Source organism: Oryctolagus cuniculus, chromosome 17, assembly GCF_051225735.1.
Source record: "Oryctolagus cuniculus isolate XC-2025 breed Fujian yellow rabbit chromosome 17, ASM5122573v1, whole genome shotgun sequence".
In the NCBI taxonomy this organism is placed as follows: Eukaryota; Metazoa; Chordata; class Mammalia; order Lagomorpha; family Leporidae; genus Oryctolagus; species Oryctolagus cuniculus.
Window position 1 is genome coordinate 13,068,694 of NC_142883.1, and position 17,723 is coordinate 13,086,416.

At 58.7% G+C, this 17,723-nt stretch overlaps 1 protein-coding gene across 1 annotated transcript; it reads left to right on the forward strand.

Annotated features, from left to right (window-relative positions):
- Positions 1-3,801: 3,801 nt before the first annotated feature.
- CACNG1 (calcium voltage-gated channel auxiliary subunit gamma 1) lies at positions 3,802-13,410 on the forward strand. The gene is given in 4 exon segments (NM_001082393.1): positions 3,802-4,171; positions 11,794-11,868; positions 12,218-12,355; positions 12,726-13,410. Coding segments are annotated over 4 exon segments (669 nt in total). The 5' UTR covers positions 3,802-3,942; the 3' UTR covers positions 12,953-13,410.
- The last annotated feature ends 4,313 nt before the right edge of the window (positions 13,411-17,723 follow it).

A 17,723-nucleotide genomic window follows, 5' to 3' on the forward strand; every position in this document is an offset into this window, starting at 1 on the left:
GACGGTCTCCACAAACCACTGTTCCCTTGGGACTCTCCGGTGTGGCCCAAGATCCAAGCTGTCCCAACAGACGTGAGGCAGGAGACTCCAGGGGCACAGAGGTTATCCCCCGGGAACTCTTACCGGGCCAGTTCTTCTTTGGAATGTGTAGGGTTCGGACAACCCAGGCCTGCTGAGTTGCCCCTTTATTGAACACCTGTGTTCCCAGCATGCTCTTGGCCGCCCTCTCCCACAGCTGCCGTCACAGTGACCCCTCCCTGATGTTCCTCCCACAGAGAACGACACATGGGGCTTCGGGAGACACACTCAAGCCGCTTGCAAAGCAGAGCTGAGACGGGGATGAGCCTGGGAGGGTGGACCGTCTCCCTCGGGGCCACAGCCAACAGCAAGGCTGGGGCCCGGGGCCACGGAAGCCCTCCCAGGGGTGTGCGCCGCTCCTCGCACACTGCAGGCTGCACACAGCCGCCGCGTCGGCACTCTGCCGTGACGTGGGCCTCATCCTAGGCCTCCCGGTGCAACTGCAGACTTAATCCCCTCCTGTAACGTGGCACTTTCTGTTTGACCTTACCCTAAAGAGTCACCAAACGCAGAGTTTCTGAAACTTCTGATGTGCACAGAAACACTAAAGTCTGAAAATGCGGAATCCTGCCCCTTGACCACACAGCCAGTGCAGGGTGTGCCTCGTGAACCCTGCTCCCGGCCCCAGGCCCCTGAGGGGCTCTGTAAAGGCCAGGGCAGTACGTGAGCATTGCCGCCCTGCACTGGGCCGGTGTCCTGCCTGGAGCTCCACTCTCCTCCCTTCCCCTCTGCAGGAGGCCCTCCCAGGAGAGTCTCGGCTGCCCCCACCGTCTGTGCACTCCCCAAGGGCTGGGGTGCTTCTTCTCTTGCCTGGCAAGGCAGGGTCTGGATACGGACCCTGTCCAGCCTCTGTGTGCTGGGGGCTTCAGGGGGTCTTGGATAAACAGGGAGGGAGACACTGCTGTGGTCAGGACAGCCGGAGACAGCTTGCAGGGAGAGCAGAAGCTGCAAGAGGCAAGTTGCTGAGCCAGTGGGAACCGGGGCGGCTGACAGGGTGCAGCGTGTGCTGAGGGGGCCGTGGTGTCAGCACGGAGTTGCTGCCCGGGGCCCGTGGGGTCAAGGGCCCTCATCTCCTACCGCTCCCTCCCTGCTTTGCCGGACACAGTCGCCTGCATTCATTAAACGCTCACTCACCCATTCTCTGCTCTGTAGACACCTGCCTGTCTCCTAGGAGCCCTGGGAAGGCCTCTGGGAGCAGGAAAGTGATGCACAGCTCCGGGTCACCCCAGAAGCTCAGAGGGTGGAATTGAGGGCCACCAGCCTGATGCAACATTGAATGACAGCTGGAGGTTGAGGCCCATAGGGTGAGGTCTCGTCTCTGTAGTGTTTGGAGGTTCAACCCTAAAGGCCATCCCTCCACCTAATTAAGCCCGACTCAAAATCGGACCAGCAGGTCAGCAAAACCCTGGGCCCAGCTCAGAGGGCAGGCCGGCTCCGGAAGGCGGTGTTTTCCTGCCCCGGTTACAATGGGCTCCCTCCTGGGAGGAGGCAGTCTCTCAGGACAAATCAAAACCCGTTTACTCTGAATAGCAGACAGACACCTCCCAGGTGGCCGAGTGTGGCTATTCCACTGTGAAGAGTGTCCACAGTGGATCCCATGTGGATCCATGGTGGATCCCAGGAGTCTGCTTCCTTTGAACTTGACCTCACAGAAGACAATCGTGTCCCACTGAGAGCTCCCTCGGCCCCTAACAGCCAAGGACCCATTGGAACAAGCTCTGCCCCAGGTGCTGTTTCTTCTCCTTCCGTTTCTTTTTTTGTATTTTTTTTTTCTTTTTACAGGCAGAGTGGATAGTGAGAGAGAGAGAGAGACAGAGAGAAAGGTCTTCCTTCTTGCCACTGGTTCACCCTCCAATGGCCAATGCGGCCAGCGCACTGCGGCCGGTGCATCGTGCTGATCCGAAGCCAGGAGCCAGGTGCTTCTCCTGGTCTCCCAAGCACTTGGGCCATCCTCCACTGAACTCCCGGGCCGTAGCAGAGAGCTGGCCTGGAAGAGGGGCAACCGGGACAGAATCCGGAGCCCTGACCGGGACTAGAACCCGGTGTGCCAGCGCCACAGGCGGAGGATTAGCCTAGTGAGCCGCAGCGCCAGCTCATTTTGTTTTAAAGTAAACTTAATCCTCACTAGCTTTTCATTGCTGATGTCCATTCGAGAGAAAGGGAGAGACAGCTCCCATCTGCCGGTGCACCTCCCAAAGGCCCACAGCTACTGGCACGGGGCCAGGCTGAAACCAGGAGTAAGGTCTCCCACATGGGTGGCGGGGACCCAACTACTTGAGCCAGCTCCTGTCGCCTCCCAGGGTGCACTTCACCAGGAATCTGGAGCCAGGAGTGGGGCTGACACTCCAAACCACACGCTCCAGTGTGTCCTAACCACGAGGCCAAACACCTGCCGTTTCGCAGGTCCCTGGGAAAGTAAAGTATTCAAGCCCCAGCTGCCCTCCGCCTTCAGTCCGTCTGTCCATCCATCAAACCTCTCAATAAGCATCTGTGAAGGTTCTGGGAGGACTTAGAGTGAGTGCCTCACAGCCTCAGTGATCTCAGCCTCCGAAGCTCAGAGAAAACCCATCCACCAGTGGTCTGTGAAGAACATGCTGACGCAGCCATCCTGGATCCACCGCCCGCCATGCCGCCAGCCCAGGGCACCACAGCCAAGTGCTGTTCTGGAAGCTGGGAGCCAGCACAGTCAGGTTCTGGTGAGGGCTCTCTTCCTGGCTTGCAGATGGCAGAGAGGAAGCAAGTGAGCGCTCTGGGCTCTCATCAGGGCCCCAAGCCACCACTCTTACCAGACCACCCCCCAAAGGCCCGCCTCCAAACGCCGTCCCACTGGGAGCTGGCACATCACACCCGCCCACTGTCTGGGCCGCACTGTCTGCTGGAAGAGCTGCAACCAGGACAGAATCCGGTGCCCCAACCGGGACTAGAACCAGGGGTGCCGGCGCCGCAGGCGGAGGATTAGCCTAGTGAGCCGTGGCACCGGCCTGCATTTAACTTTGTAAGTGAAAATACAGCCGGGAATCTTTATGACCTGCCTGGAAGAGGAGGCGGCGCTCAGAGCAGTTCCATAGAAACAGTGGTGCCGCTGAGTCCAGCTGTATTCTCCGGGCCTCTCTCTGTCTCCAAGGGCGGTTGTTCCAGCACACGTTCCCTAGCCCTGAACAGGGACAGGAACAGGAAGAGAAGTGAGGAGGTAGAGGTGTTCTCATAGTGAGGTCACAGTTGGCTGAGGAACATGCATGCAGATTCCCAGGCCTGGGCGGTGGGGCTGGGCTCCTGTGCGGGCTCAGGCACTGCGTGGGAGGGGGCTCCAGAGGCCCTGGGCAGAGGGCCCTGGGCTGTCCCTAGGAAAGACCCTGGGTCCCCCGACTCCCCGGGATGAGGACCCCATCTTGGCAGCTGGCTTGCCCCGTGTGAGACCAGGAAGCAGCAGGGCCTCCCCGGGGGCCCTGTGCTGGCTTAGCAGGACCTCTGCAGCCAGAGCAGGTGCATCACCCGACACGAGGTGGCCCTGTGGCCCATCCCTCGCCCCCGTCCACTCCAAGTCACTCTGTAAAGCCTCCTCCTGCCCCACCCTGACTCCAAGAGGGGAAGAAAGCGCTGAAACCTGAGCAGACGCCGTCCTGGGCCCTGCTGGAGGCATTAATAGAAGCCTCGCTCAGGCCCCTGACGTGTCTGGCAGCTGCTCAGCCCCAGCCCGCGTCTCCCAGCCCCAAGGCCGGCCCACTCTGGCTCAGCCGGGCACACTAAACTTAGCTTCCACCCCCAGCTCCGGAGCCACGGCCACCACCCTAGCCGGGCCGCCACCTGCACGGGCAGGCGCCGCCGCCAGACCCTACCTGGAGCACCCACCCCTCTGCAGCCGCCATGTCCCCGACGGAAGCCCCAAAGGTCCGCGTGACCCTCTTCTGCATCCTGGTGGGCATCGTGCTGGCCATGACGGCCGTGGTGAGCGACCACTGGGCCGTGCTGAGCCCCCACATGGAGAACCACAACACCACCTGCGAGGCCGCCCACTTCGGCCTGTGGCGGATTTGCACCAAGCGCATCGCCCTGGGCGAGGACAGGAGCTGCGGACCCATCACCCTGCCTGGGGGTAACGTATCCATGCCCCGTCCCCTCTCTGCCTCCTGCCTGTCGCAGGTGCCCCGGAAGAGGTGCCCGTGGGAAAAAAGGCAGGTTTCTCTGCCTCGGGTCCAAGCAGCACCCCAGCCCTCCCTGCCCAGGGCAGACAGAGCAGCGCATGGCACGGCCATGTACGGAGGGCTTACGTTTCCAGCTATTAGAACACGGGGCCATGCGCCCAGAGCAGACAGCTGCACAGATGGGACAAGAGGCCCAGGACGAAGACGCAGGTCCACCAGACCAGGGCCTCTGGCTCAGCAGGGGTCACAGCCCATGTCCCCAGGCTGGGTGGCCGTGTGCCCCCAGCCCGGCAGGTTCATTGCTCAGTGCCCAGGCAAGGGTGCAAACAGGGCCAGCTCCAGGGTCTGCAGTGCCTCCTGCAGAATGAAAAGGCAGGGCTCCTAGTTTCCGGCGACAAAGCGCTTCAGGTAGGCGGCCGCAGGGTGTGGGGCGCTTCTGGGGTGGGTGTGACTGTGCAGGCTGCACCCCTGGAAAGTGGGATGTGGCAGCATGCAAGCCGGCTGCCTGATCGTGGGAGCCCACAGACCTCCCGGAGGGGCCCCCTGAACTCAGCTCTCTCAGATTCCAAAGTGTCCCCTGTCCCACAGTGTCACCCAGCCACACGCTGCAGGTGAGCCCTCGGTCCAGGACGTGGGGCGTGAGCAAGACAGATCCCTGGGAAGAGTGTCGGTTCTGCACGTGTGGGGCCCACGGAGTTCCAGTGAGCAGAGCGCGTGCCAGGGCAGCGGGTGCTGTGCGGGGAGTGGAGGCCTGGGCCCCAGTCACGCGCTAGCCGCCTGCTCCCTAGAGGAGGCTTCTGGGCAGACAAAGCCCAGCTCAGCTCCTCCTGCTGCCTCTTCTATAAAACAGGAGACTTGGTCTCAGCCACACACGATCCCTCCCAGAGCTCACCAAGGTCCCTCCAAGGCGGCAGCCGGCCAGGCTGTGAGTGACACCGTCCCACCTGACATGCGTGTTCAGAAAGGGCGTCCTTTAAGGCGGGTGGCGCTGAGCCCCCAGAGGTCTTGCAGTCTGCCCAGCCCCTAGCCCCGTGCCGCCCTTTCCTGCCCCTGCCACTTGCTCCAGGGATCCCCTGCTCCGCGTGCCCCCAGGGGGCGTGCAGAGAACTCGTAAATCCTCAGCTGTCTTGGAAACGCTGAGTCCAGGGCTGGGAGCTTTGACAGGCGTGGGCATGTGCTCATGGGCTATCGCATAGCGCAGATGCTCATGCCCTCGGCCACCGCTGAGCACGCCCGTAAACACACGCCTCCTCCAGCCAACTCCCTTGGGCAGGGCAGGGCGGGGCAGGGCGAGGCGGCTCCTCCAGGGACACTGTCATGGTCCTAGCTGCCATCTGCCTTTTAAAGTCAGAGCCGATGAGCAGGGCAGCGGGCAGAGTCCACACAAGGAAGAGACAGACTGGCCAGAGGTGACCAGGCCAGCCCCAGGGGACCGACACTTGGCCTTGAGCCTGAGCAGCGTCCATCTCTTTGTCCTCTCCACGCCGCCCCCGCCCCAAGCGTGAATCATGCACTTGCGGCACTCAGCACTGCCTTCCCTCCAATAATCCTCCCAAGCATGTCCCCCCGGCCTTTTTCCTCTTCTGCAAACAGATGTCTGCTTCCTTCCCAATGTACCTTTACCTTCCTTAATCTCCTCGGGACCACCGTTTTCTGGAGCGAGTTCATACATCTCTCATTTATTTGTTATTAACCAGAGCAACAACAAAGGCACGCAAACGTAGCACTGTGTGCATGTATTGTTGTGAATGCTTTTCCTAAATTCACTTGAAATGACGTCAGAAAAATAGGACAGAGTAAGGCATGCCTGCCCCCAAATCTTCCCCATAAAAGCCATGAGGATTCTGGCAAAAATTGACAGGACACTGGACATTAACCAAATCTCACAGAATTCCAGAAAAACAAGGGAAGCTCAGGAGGAACAGAGACTTGCCCATTCCCACGCACCCTCCCCAGGTCTGCCGTGGCTTCAACATCTCACAGTCATCACCAACATAGCAGCCCAACAGCCACTGAGGGGGACAAACGGCCAGCTTTCTTTTACGGCTCTGTTTTCAGAGCGGTCATTGTGCGACCTGTCCTGTGGCTCCCTGCAAGTCCCCACTTACAAATCGCCTCTATCTGACCTGGCTCTGAGCTCTCCAGTGCCACCAATCTTTCTCCCAGGGAGCATTTGTTGAAAACAACTGGAGCCAACTGTGTAACATCATGGCTTCTTGAGACAGCACAAAACAGTTGGTGCTAATAATGGGATAGCCCAAACGCTGGAGGATGTGATGTCCGTTGGCAGCTTTGGAAAGTTCCAACATATTCCTGGGCACCTCGAAGGCCTTGTGCATGCACGGTGCTGCCAACAGGCTCAGGAGAGACCTGAGGTCCTAAGCTCTCACCCCTGCCTTATCTTGAGGCTCTGTGCAAGTAGAAATGGAGTCTAAAGCAGAGATGTAGACTGCTTAGCTGAGGGCCCCCGGCATCCCTAACATGTGCTCAGGGCCCCTCAGTAGACTGGGAGAGATCCTGGTCCTAAGCATTTAAGAAATCTCTGTTAACTGGCCACTAAGCTAATGAGACAGACATTTCAGTTGTCAGACACAACAAAGAATACAGAGTTCACAAAATTAGTCCAGAAGTCACTAAACAACAATAAGCAGTAATAAAGGCTCAACGCAGGAAATATGGACAGGCAAAGAACTGAAATGGTAGGGGCTCCATGTTGGGGGGGAGCGAGGAGCAGGAGCCAATAGATCCCTTAGGAAGCTCAGAAATTGCTGTACAAAGATTTTTTTTAAAGATTTATTTATTTATTGGAGAGGCAGAGTTACAGACAGAGAGAGGGAGAGACAAAGAAAAAGAGTTCTTCCATCCACTGGTTCACTCCCCAAAAGGCCACAATGGCCTGAGCTGGGCCGATCTGAAGCCAGGAGCCAGGAGCCCCTTCCAGGTCTCCCACGTGGGTGCAGGGACCCAAGCACTTGGGCCATCTTCTACTGCTTTTCCAGGCCATAAGCAGAGAGCTGGGTCAGAAGAGGGGTAGCTGGGACCGAAATTGGCACCTACATGGGAAGTCGGCACCACAGCCCCTAGCCGAAGATTTTTAAAGCAGCTACTTTAAATATATTGAAAGCTAAAAGAAACAATAGCTAAAGACCTAAAGATGAGAATAATGTCTCATGAAACAGAGAATATCAATAAAGAGGCATAAATTATTCTTAAAGGGCTAAATGAAAATTCTGGAGCTGAAAGTTGTAATAGCTGAAGTGCAGAATCCATTAGGAGGGCTCAATAGATCTGAGAAGGCAAAAAGAATCAGGGAACTGGAAGACAGGTCAATCGGGATTAGCCATTCTAAGGAACAGATGGAGGAAACATGAGCAGAGCCTCAGAGACTTATGGGACACCATCAAGGTACAATAACATTTTTCACCCACTTTGTACACCAATCTACGTACAATAGGAGTTCCAGAAGAACAGGGTGGTGGAGAGGGGGAGGGAGAGGGAGAGAGAAAGGGAGAGGAAGAGGAAGAGGGTGAAGGAGAGGGGGGAGAGGGGGAGAAAGGGAGAGAGGGAGAGGAAGAGGAGGAGAGAGAGGGAGACAGAGACGGAGAGGGAGATGGAGAGATATTACATGAAAATTAATGACCCAAAATTCCCCAAAGTGGGTGAAAAATGCTAATGTACAAATGCATGAAGCTCAGTGCACTCCAAATAGGATAAACTTGAAGGTCTCAACACCTAGACACAGAATAAACTTTGAAAGATAAAGAATCGTGAAAACAGAAAGGAACAAATAACCACGTAACAGGGACGCGCGATAAGATAAACAGCTGATTTCCCCCGGAGGCCATGGAGACCAGAAGGCAGTGGGTGTCTGCTTCCTTCCCAACAGAACTTTCGTGGGACCACTGCTCTCTGGAGCGAATTCATGTCTCTCATCTATTTCTTATTCACAGCAGCAACAACAATAAAGGCATGCAAATGTAGCGTCATGTGCAAACACTGCTGTGAGTTACCTACATTCACAATCACGTGTGGTTTAACAGGAGTATGTGATGATGGTCCCATCAGTTTATATCACCTAGTAACATCACGGCCAGCTTAGTTCATCTAAGTAAACTCTACCATGCCTGAACAATGACAAAAGCACCTGTCAACACATTTCTTAGAATGTGTCCCTGTTGTTAATGATACACAACTGTGGTGCCTGATAGAATCCTCACTAAAACCTCCACGAGTTCCAGGCTATCATCATCACCCCATCTCACAGATGAAGGAAGTGAGGCGTGGAGAGGTTGGGTAACTCGAGCAAGGTCACGTGGTTAATGAGCAGAGCAGCCAGAATCCATACTTGGGGCATTGGTCCCTGGCATTCACCTTCTCAGTCAATACCTTGCAGTGCCGTACAAGGTTCTCACTCCACAGGCAGGAACGGTGAGGCTGAGCATGGTCTCCCCTGGGAAAATCTTCAGTACCCAAGCCCTGAACCCAGAGCCCCCTTCTATCCAGGCTCCTCCTGTGCCCTCCTCCGTACCTAGAGACAGCTTCCAGAAGCTGCCGACCCATGCTTTGGGAACGGCGTGGTTTGGGGGCAGCTGGACCAGGAGCTGGTCTTACGGAGGAGACTCCCTAAGGCTCCACTGAACCATGGCAGGCTGGAGGGTGTGAGGATAGGAGTTGGGTGGAATCCCACTTCTCCACCGCCCTCCAGAGAGCTGGGGAAGGGCTTCCACACAAGGGGAAATCCGAGGTCCGCTCCAGGGCCTCTGTGAGGAGCAGTCAGTGGTCAGGAGAGACTGTGTCTGAAAGCCCAAGTGAGCCTGTGAGAGGCCATCCCCCGCGCAGGGGCCAGGTATGGGGCTGCTTTCTTCACCTGCCCCAGGGCCTCGTCTCCCTCTTGGTCCACCTTCCCTTCCAGGCTGGGGGCAGGGGCTGGGGCACGAGGCTACTGAGCCCGTTTCGGGAGTTGCTGTGAGCCCACGCTGCTGGCCTGCCCACAGCTAGAATCCGCCCTGTAGAAGAGCAAGGCTCTCTAGTTCCAGGACTGGGTCTCAGAGGTTTCTCCAGCCCACTTCAATTGGAGGCATGGCAGAGGCGTGACACGTAGACTCCACTACTGGGAGCCGATAGCACGGCTTTTACAGGAAAAGCTGAAGCTAATACCGGCATCAGTGCAAGTAAGAAGTCTCTTCCCGTGCCTAAAGCTCGAGTCCCCTAGAGTTTTGCAAGAATCAACAAATTACTTTTGATATATTCAAGCCTCCATCAGCCAGCCACTTGGAATGCGGATAGTCTCAGCCTCCCATCATCCTGCGAGCGGCTCCAACTCCCACGGGAGGATCCCTGTTAACTCACGTTCAGCTTGGAGCTATGCGTGCCTTCTGCCCTACTCCTGGTTCTTTGAAATTGGATTTATGTTTGATGCTGCATTAGCTAACAACGCCTTCATCCAGACCACTTCATCCTCCTGTCAAGTCTGGCTGAGGCCGTAGTTTTTGAAGAGTAACCCACCCCGCAGTTTTTTAGACCCTTGAATAAGAAAGGCCCCACCCCCAACACTTCACCACAGGCCACCCGCAGAGACAGAAGAGACCGGAGTAGACACACGGTTCCTGTCACCCTGGCACTGGGGCCTGTGGGACTCGGCCCAAGCCCTGTCCCCTCTCCCCCAAACCCTACCTGTGACCAAGTGGCATACACAGTGCCCATCCGAGATGTCCTTGCTTTACAAGTGGCCCTTGGCGCTCAGTGTCCTAGATACCACTCACCTAGGAGGGGCGGGGGCAGGAAGGCAGGCTCCCAGTAGGGTCTGCCCAGGGCCTGGCCTGGTTTGTCCTGGCTAAGGCCTGGGTCTGGTATTCCCCCTCTCCCCTGCGAGAGCCATCAGGGACCGCGGAGCGGGTGTGGCCCTTAGCAGATGCTTCTCTGGGCAGACGTGTGTGTGAGATGGTGCAGGTCCCGAGACACGGGGTCACTCATCTGTCCTTGGGCCACGTTAGAGAGTAGCTGCGGCTCCCAGAGGCCTGGAAAAGGAATTCTACTCCCTGGCCCCCCTGGTTTGAGGGCATTTAATAGAAGAGGGAGGGGGAACATTGCACCTGGATCCCCAAAGGAGAAACCCCTCCCAAAGGCCCCCAGTGCGGGAGCCGCTGAGTTGATTCCTGCCTGAGCACCCGGCAGGAGGCTGACACCCAAAGCTCCCCGTGCAAAAGTCACAGGTGCAAGGCACAAGGGCCCAACACCCGTGCCCCGGGGCCAGGTTCTCCCCACACGCCTCCACTCGGAAGGCTGACGTGCAGTCAGGGAGGCAGCCGCCCGCAAAACACACTGGAGTCAGTCAATTCTTCACAGCGGGTTTTCAACGACAACTGCAACTGGCCCTTGGAGAATGAAACAGAAATGTTCCTTTGTCCAGAGGGAGACCCGCGGGGACGCGGGCTGCGGCACGAGCCGCTGTGAGGCAGTGACTCCAGAATCCGCAGCTAATCATCTCACACACACGAGAGGTCTGCGTTACACTTTAAAATAGCAGCAGGTGCCCGCGTGAGAACAGAGCCGCAGCGAGTCTGACGTCACCACTGGCATCAGACACCCCAGGTAACTCGGTGCCAAAGCAGAGCGATTAAATATAGAAGCCGCTAGCCACCGGCGGGGCGCCCCGCGGCTGGAGCAGACCCCTCCTCCAACCTCGGGGTCCTGGGGAGCGGGCGGGGGCGGGGCAGGAGGAAGCCTTCCTCCCAGCTCAGGCCGCGCCTCTGGTGGGACCTGGGGAGAGCCCAGGCACCCACCCACTCATCCTCGTCCTCCCGGGCCCGGCAGTGAAACAGCAGTTCACAAAGTGGGCGCTGCTGAAGCTAGATGCGTGTTACTGAGGGTCCCAGACCCACAGGAAAGGAAAAAGCTTTTCTTAAAAAATCATACCCCCCACCATGCCTCTCCTTCCGACGTGGGGGGTAAAGAACAGAGCGCGCTCGCGGGCCAGCAGGCTGCGTTGTGAGTTTATGGTATGCCTGCCTGGCTGCGGGCGAGCTCCAAGGGGCAAACGTGATGTCGCCTTTCCAACCAGCACGGGTCTGCGCCCAGCCTCTCTGCTCCCCCTCAGCCCGGGTTTGGGCCCCGCCGCCCACCTGCTTTCCAGGGCGTCGCTGGCAGTGGTCAGGCGGCTGAGCAGCCTGTGGGGGAGGCGAGGCGGGGTCTGCAGAGAGGAGGGGGCGGCCACCTTCCGCTAGCCCACGTGCGCCTGGCATCAGGAACACAGCCCCAGACTTGGGGTTCGCCCAGGGCTTCTCCGCCTCGTGACGCCGAGTGCCTGGCCGCCCGCACCCCACTCACCATCAGAGGTCCCCAGAACCGCTGTGGGCGCCACACCCCGACAGGCGCCCCGAGCCCGGGCTCCGGTGACCTCGGCCGCCTGATGGGGCTCACCTTAGCTCCCCAAAGATCTCCCAGCTTCGCGGGAACCCCAGGGTCAGACGGCCATCCCAGGGAGGCGAGGGGGAGCCGGAAGTGCCCACGGCGCCAGGCGGGTTTGGGGCAGCGCTCCTTCTGCTCAGCGCACCCCCTTTCTCTCCCTCTGCAGAGAAGAACTGCTCCTACTTCCGGCATTTTAACCCAGGCGAGAGCTCGGAGATCTTCGAATTCACCACGCAGAAGGGTGAGCCCGCGTGGGAAGGGGGCGGGCGGTGAGAAACGACCCAGCCAGGGGCACCTGGCAGACGGGCACGACCCCTGCTCGGGTTCCCTCCTGACTCCCCTCCTCCGGGCCAGGAGACATTGCCTGAAGGCCTCCCACATTGTGGCAGGAACAGGGGACAAGGCCTGCAGGAGCTCACCACCTCCCAGCCCCTTCCGTCCTGCTTGCCTCCTCCTTCCAAGCCCCTCCCCCCCCCAGCACCAGCTGGTGCACCCTGCCCGGGCGTGGGGGCTGCAGCGAGCGAGTCTCCTCTCGGGGCAGCCCCGGGGCCTGCGGCCAGTGCTGAGCTGCCCCGGTGCTCGCCCCGCAGAGTACAGCATCTCGGCGGCCGCCATCAGCGTCTTCAGCCTGGGCTTCCTCATCATGGGCACCATCTGCGCGCTCATGGCCTTCAGGAAGAAGCGGGATTACCTGCTGCGGCCGGCGTCCATGTTCTACGTCTTTGCAGGTAAGAGCGCGGCTCCCCCGCGGGCCCCACCCCCAGCCCCCTTGTCGCACCTGCCAGGAGCAGACCGTGAGGGGAGGGGCACCTCAGTAACCCCCGGGGGCATGGGAGGCGTTCCCTGCAGTTTGTCCATGTCCCACAAGGACTTAACCTCAAAGCACTCCCCAGTGTGCAAGAAACCAAAGGCGGAGACCAGGTGCCCTTGAGGGAGGTGGTAATGCCTGGGGACGGGCAGGGGCATCCCTGGTGTAGCTAGAACCACCCCCATTTGTCACCCCCTTCTCCATGGGACGGATGCAGGCCCCTCAGAGATGCAAGCCTGGGGGCAGCAGCAGGGGCTCCCGGACCCTGACCACTCCAGCTCTGTCCCCAGGCCTCTGCCTCTTCGTGTCACTGGAGGTAATGCGGCAGTCGGTGAAACGCATGATCGACAGCGAGGACACCGTCTGGATCGAGTACTATTACTCCTGGTCCTTTGCCTGCGCCTGCGCCGCCTTCGTCCTCCTCTTCCTCGGGGGTATCTCCCTGCTGCTCTTCTCCCTGCCTCGAATGCCCCAGAACCCCTGGGAGTCCTGCATGGACGCCGAACCCGAGCATTAGCCCTCCTGGGGCGCCCAGGGAGCCTCGGCCCAGAACCTTCCAGAAGGGAGGCAGGAATTGCAAACCTGCCCTGTTCCCATCTGCCTCACCCCGCGACTGCTTCCCTTCCGTGGCTCTGACGGAGCTCCTCTGCTCACAGGGCAAATGGACGCGAGCCCAGCCCTGTCCTGGTTGGACGAGGTGGGCAGGTGGTTGGAGGGGCCCGGCCTTCCACTGAGGCTCAAAGCCGTCCCTGCTGTGCCGGTTCTCCTTGGGAAGCTGGGCCCTGGTAAACCTGGTAAACCTCCCAGGAGCACCCCGTGCGCGCATGCCGGTGCTGGGTGCCCCCTGTGTGAAAAGCCGGCCCCTCTGTCTTCCCAGCCACCAGAACCTTCGTTGCCTCCCGGAGCTCTGGGAATCAGCATTTTCCACCAGGGAGTATCTGACTGTGGTTTGAAATAAAAGCGCTCAGAACACTCGCTCGTTCCCCACGCCTTACGTTGGAGTGCCTGTATTCCCGGGGGGCCCGCCCTGAAGGAGGGAAGCTGGCCTAGTCCTGGGGGGTGCCGAGGGCTTGTGGGAGGAGGTGTGGGCACGAGGTGGGGGCAGCGACCCATGGGGCCCAGAGGCTCTGCATTCCAGCTTGGCGCTCTGGGATTATTTGGGGAGAAACTGGAAACCCTCTGATTAGACCAGGGGTGTTAAAAATAGGAGGGGCTATTTCTAGAGGCCTGAGGGTGGGGCACCCAGGGCCAGCAGCTGGATAGCAGTGCGGCCGCTGGTGTCGGATTTCGGATGCTGGATTTCGGTTGCAAAGAACCTCAGGAAGCAGGGCTTAGCAGTTAGATGCCCAGGGCGAGGGCCACGCAGGCCACGCAGGGCACACAGGGCGCCGTCCTTTGCACTCCAGGGAACTCACGCAGCCCCCAGCGAGGGGGCTCAGAGAGGCCCCTTGCGCACCTGGCCTTGAGCCCTGAGAGCTCCTTCGTCCAGGCGAGGCTTGGCCCCGCTCAGACTGTGCGGCAGACCTGGCCCACTGCCTCTTGTCTTGGGGCCGGCAGTTTTCAATGAAGATCAGAAGCAGGGTGGGCATTTAGCCCAGCAGTCCCGTATCAGAGTACCTGGCTTTCGTACCTGGCGCCTGACTCCAGCTTCCTGCTCACGCAGGCCCTGGGAGGCGTCAGATGCCACAAGTCACTGGCTTCCTGCCCTTCTGCACAGCCTGTGGTTAGCCTGGGGAATCTATGGCTTAGATTCCTTGCTCGGGGGTACGCGAATTTAACATGCACCAAACCCTGCATCGTGGTCACTTCCGTCTGCGTCTTCCCTCTAGCATCTCAGATCATCAAGGCCAATGATACTGAAGTCTGACTTTTTTCTTCAACGATTTTAGTTTTTAAATTTTTATTTATTTTATTTAAAAGGCAGAGAGAGAAATCGCCCATCCATTGCTACACTCCCCCAAAGGTCCACAACACCAAGGCTGGGCCAGAAGGAAGCCAGGAGCCAGGAGCTCCATCCAGGTCTCCCACGTGGATGGCAGGGACCCAAGGACTTGAGCTGTCACTGCTGCCTTCCAGGGTGTGCCTCAGCAGGAAGCTGGAATCGGTAGCGGCGCTGGGGCTCAAAGCCAGGCCCCGGATACGAGGTGCAGCAGCCCAAACAGCAGCTCCAGTCGCTGCACCAAATGCCTGCCCCGTGTAGTGTGATTTCTAAAACGCGTGGTAAAAATACACGTCACAAGAAATTGCCATCTTTATCCTGTTCTAGTGACGCAGTCGTGTCGAGCGTGCTCACGCTGGTGTGACCATCCCCACTGTCCACCTTAGAGCACTTCACCTTCCCCAAGGGAAACTCTGGGCCTACAGCACACGGACTGCCATTCTCACCCGCCCGGCGCTGGCCGCACGTCCTGCCCGGCCACTCGCACTGCCTCGTGGGGTGGAACGACACGGCAGCTGGCCTTTTGAGTCTCCCTGTTTCCTTTAGCATGATGTCCCCGAGGCTGGTCCGTGACGCAGTCTGTGGATACACCGTGTCCCCTGGGCCCGTGTGCCCCATGCTGGGTGTGCATCCTTCCGCTGATGGACACTGGGCTGGTTCCCAACTCCTGCCCATCGTACGATGCTCGCGAGAACACGGGGGTGCAAATGTCTGAGACCCTGTTTTCTTTTTTTTTTAGATTTATTTTATTATTTATTTGAAAGTCAGAGTTACACAGTGAGAGGAGAGGCAGAGAGAGAGAGACAGAGAGGTCTTCCATCTGATGGTTCACTCCCCAATTCACCGCAATGGCCGGAGCTGCGCCGATCTGAAGCCAGGAGCCAGGAGCTTCCTCCAGGTCTCCCACATGGGTGCAGGAGCCCAAGCACTTGGGCCATCTTCTACTGCTTTCCCAGGTCACAGCAGAGAGCTGGATCAGAAGTGGAGCAGCCAGGACTAGAACAGGCGCCCATATGGGATGCTGGCACTTCAGGCCAGGCAGGGCATTAACCTGCTGCGCCACAGCGCCGGCCCCTGTGTGATACGTTTTCAATCAAAACTAATTCAGAATAATCCACAATGAGTGCAGTGGAGAGATTTTAAACAGAGATGGGCTCCACACTCCTGATGCTTCCTTTGTGTCGGGCTCCTGTGGTTCAGCCTGGCGCTGCACAGCAGCCGAATTATCCCATTGTACACGAGGAAAGCCGGCGAGGTCTGCAGAAGGGCTTGCTGGCTGGGACGAGGTTAACAGGCCCCGGAGCAAGAATTGGCAGGAAGGCAGCCGGTTCCCCACCTGGCTGAGCAGCGCCCCTTCCAGTGGTCCCTTGTCCCTCTGCCAGGGGTCCTGGGATTCTGAGAGGCATCTCATTGTCTCTGGCTAACACACAGTCGGGCTGCCCCTCCTGGAAACAGAATTTCAAGGACCTCTGTGTCCTTCTACCTTTTCCTGTGTGCCCTTCAGAAATGGTGGGGAATTTTATTTATTTTTACAGATGTATTTATTTATTTGAAAGGCAGAGTTACAGACAGACAGATCTTTCATCCGCTAGTTCCCTCCCCAAATGGCCGCAACAGTCAGGGCTGAGCCAGGCCAAAGCCAGGAGCCAGGCGCTTCTTCCTGGTCTCCCACATGGGCACAGGGGCCCAAGGACTTGGGCCACCTCCTGCTGCTTTCCCAGGTGCATTAGCAGGGAGCTGGATCAGAAGAGGAGCAGCCGGGACTCGAACCAGAAAGGCGGGGAACTTTAATCACATCCATTGCAGTGTTTCCTCTGCCCCAGTGACCTGTCCCACTTGGACCAGTAAATTATTTACAAATTCATTTCTAATTTATCCCCTGCCCTCTTTGAGAGAAGATGAGACGGGGAGACAAGGTATCTATAAATCCCGTGATGCACCTGTGCTGTGGAACGCACCTGTGGGAGCGGAGACTGGGACACAGGATGGATGCCACTGGCGGTCAGTCTCACTCTACATGGCCACAGAGACCAGCAGTTAACCTGCACGCCAGGCATCGATCCTGCACAGGGAAGACGCTAATTAAGGTCACTGCTGTCCCGGGAGCAACACTTCCTGTTCCTTTGACTTCGCTCCCCGACAAGAATGTTCGCTTGCATGTGAAAAACCTGGCTTCTCCGCACTCTTCCTCATGGGGGGGGGGGGGTATGGGGGGGGGGTCGAGATTTGCTTCTCTGGGCTCGAGGCACAGTCCCGGTGACCGCACAGAGAAACAGACGAGGGAGAGCATGTCTGTGAAAGCACAGCTGAGAGTGCCTCTGTGGCTCACGGGGCGCTCCCGCCTCGGGCAGGTGCTGGGCCCGGCAGCCGAGCCGCACGTGGGACGCCTGCATCCCACATCATGAGGCCTGGGTTCAGGTCCAGCTCCGGCTCCTGCCTCCAGCTTCCTGCTGTTGCAGACCCTGGGAGACAGCAGAGATGGCTCAAGGACTTGGGTCTCTGCCACTCACGTGGAGGACCCAGGTTTCCATCACGGCGCTGATCCGAAGGCAGGAGCCAGGTGCTTTTCCTGGTGTCCCATGGGGTGCAGGGCCCAAGCACTTGGTCCATCCTCCACTGCACTCCCGGGCCACAGCAGAGAGCTGGCCTGGAAGAGGGGCAACCGGGACAGAATCCGGCGCCCCGACCGGGACTAGAACCCTGTGTGCCAGCGCCGCAAGGCGGAGGATTAGCCTAGTGAGCCACGGCACCAGCTAAAAAGCGTGTTTTTAAAAAGCTCTATGTCCGATGGGGGCATTGAGCCACGGCTTGCAGTGCCACACTCTCGCTCTTAACTGCCCCCAGCTCAGAGGCCCGCCCAGGTGCAGGGAAAGAACTCCAGCCAGGTGCAATGGTGGAATGTCCCCAGGCCTCGGTTTCCCTCCCTGGGAGTGTCCCACCAGCTCACGTTAGTCCAGGGCCCATCACTGGAGTTCCTCCACTGGGATCTCCTATACATGGAGACGCAAACTAGGGTCCTCGGGTTGCCCACTTGAAAAGTCCCCATGGGGTGGGCAACTGGCCAGGCGGTTAAGATGCTGGTTAGGGTGCTCAAGTGCCAGCTCAGAGTCCCTGGGTCCACGTCCTGTCCCTGGGTCCACATCCTGTCCCGGGTCCACGTCCTGTCCCTGGGTCCACGTCCTGTCCCTGGGTCCATATCCTGTCCCGGGTCCACGTCCTGTCCCTGGGTCCACGTCCTGTCCCGGGTCCACGTCCTGTCCCGGGTCCACGTCCTGTCCCTGGGTCCACGTCATGTCCCTGGGTCCACGTCCTGTCCCTGGGGTCCACGTCCTGTCCCTGGGGTCCATGT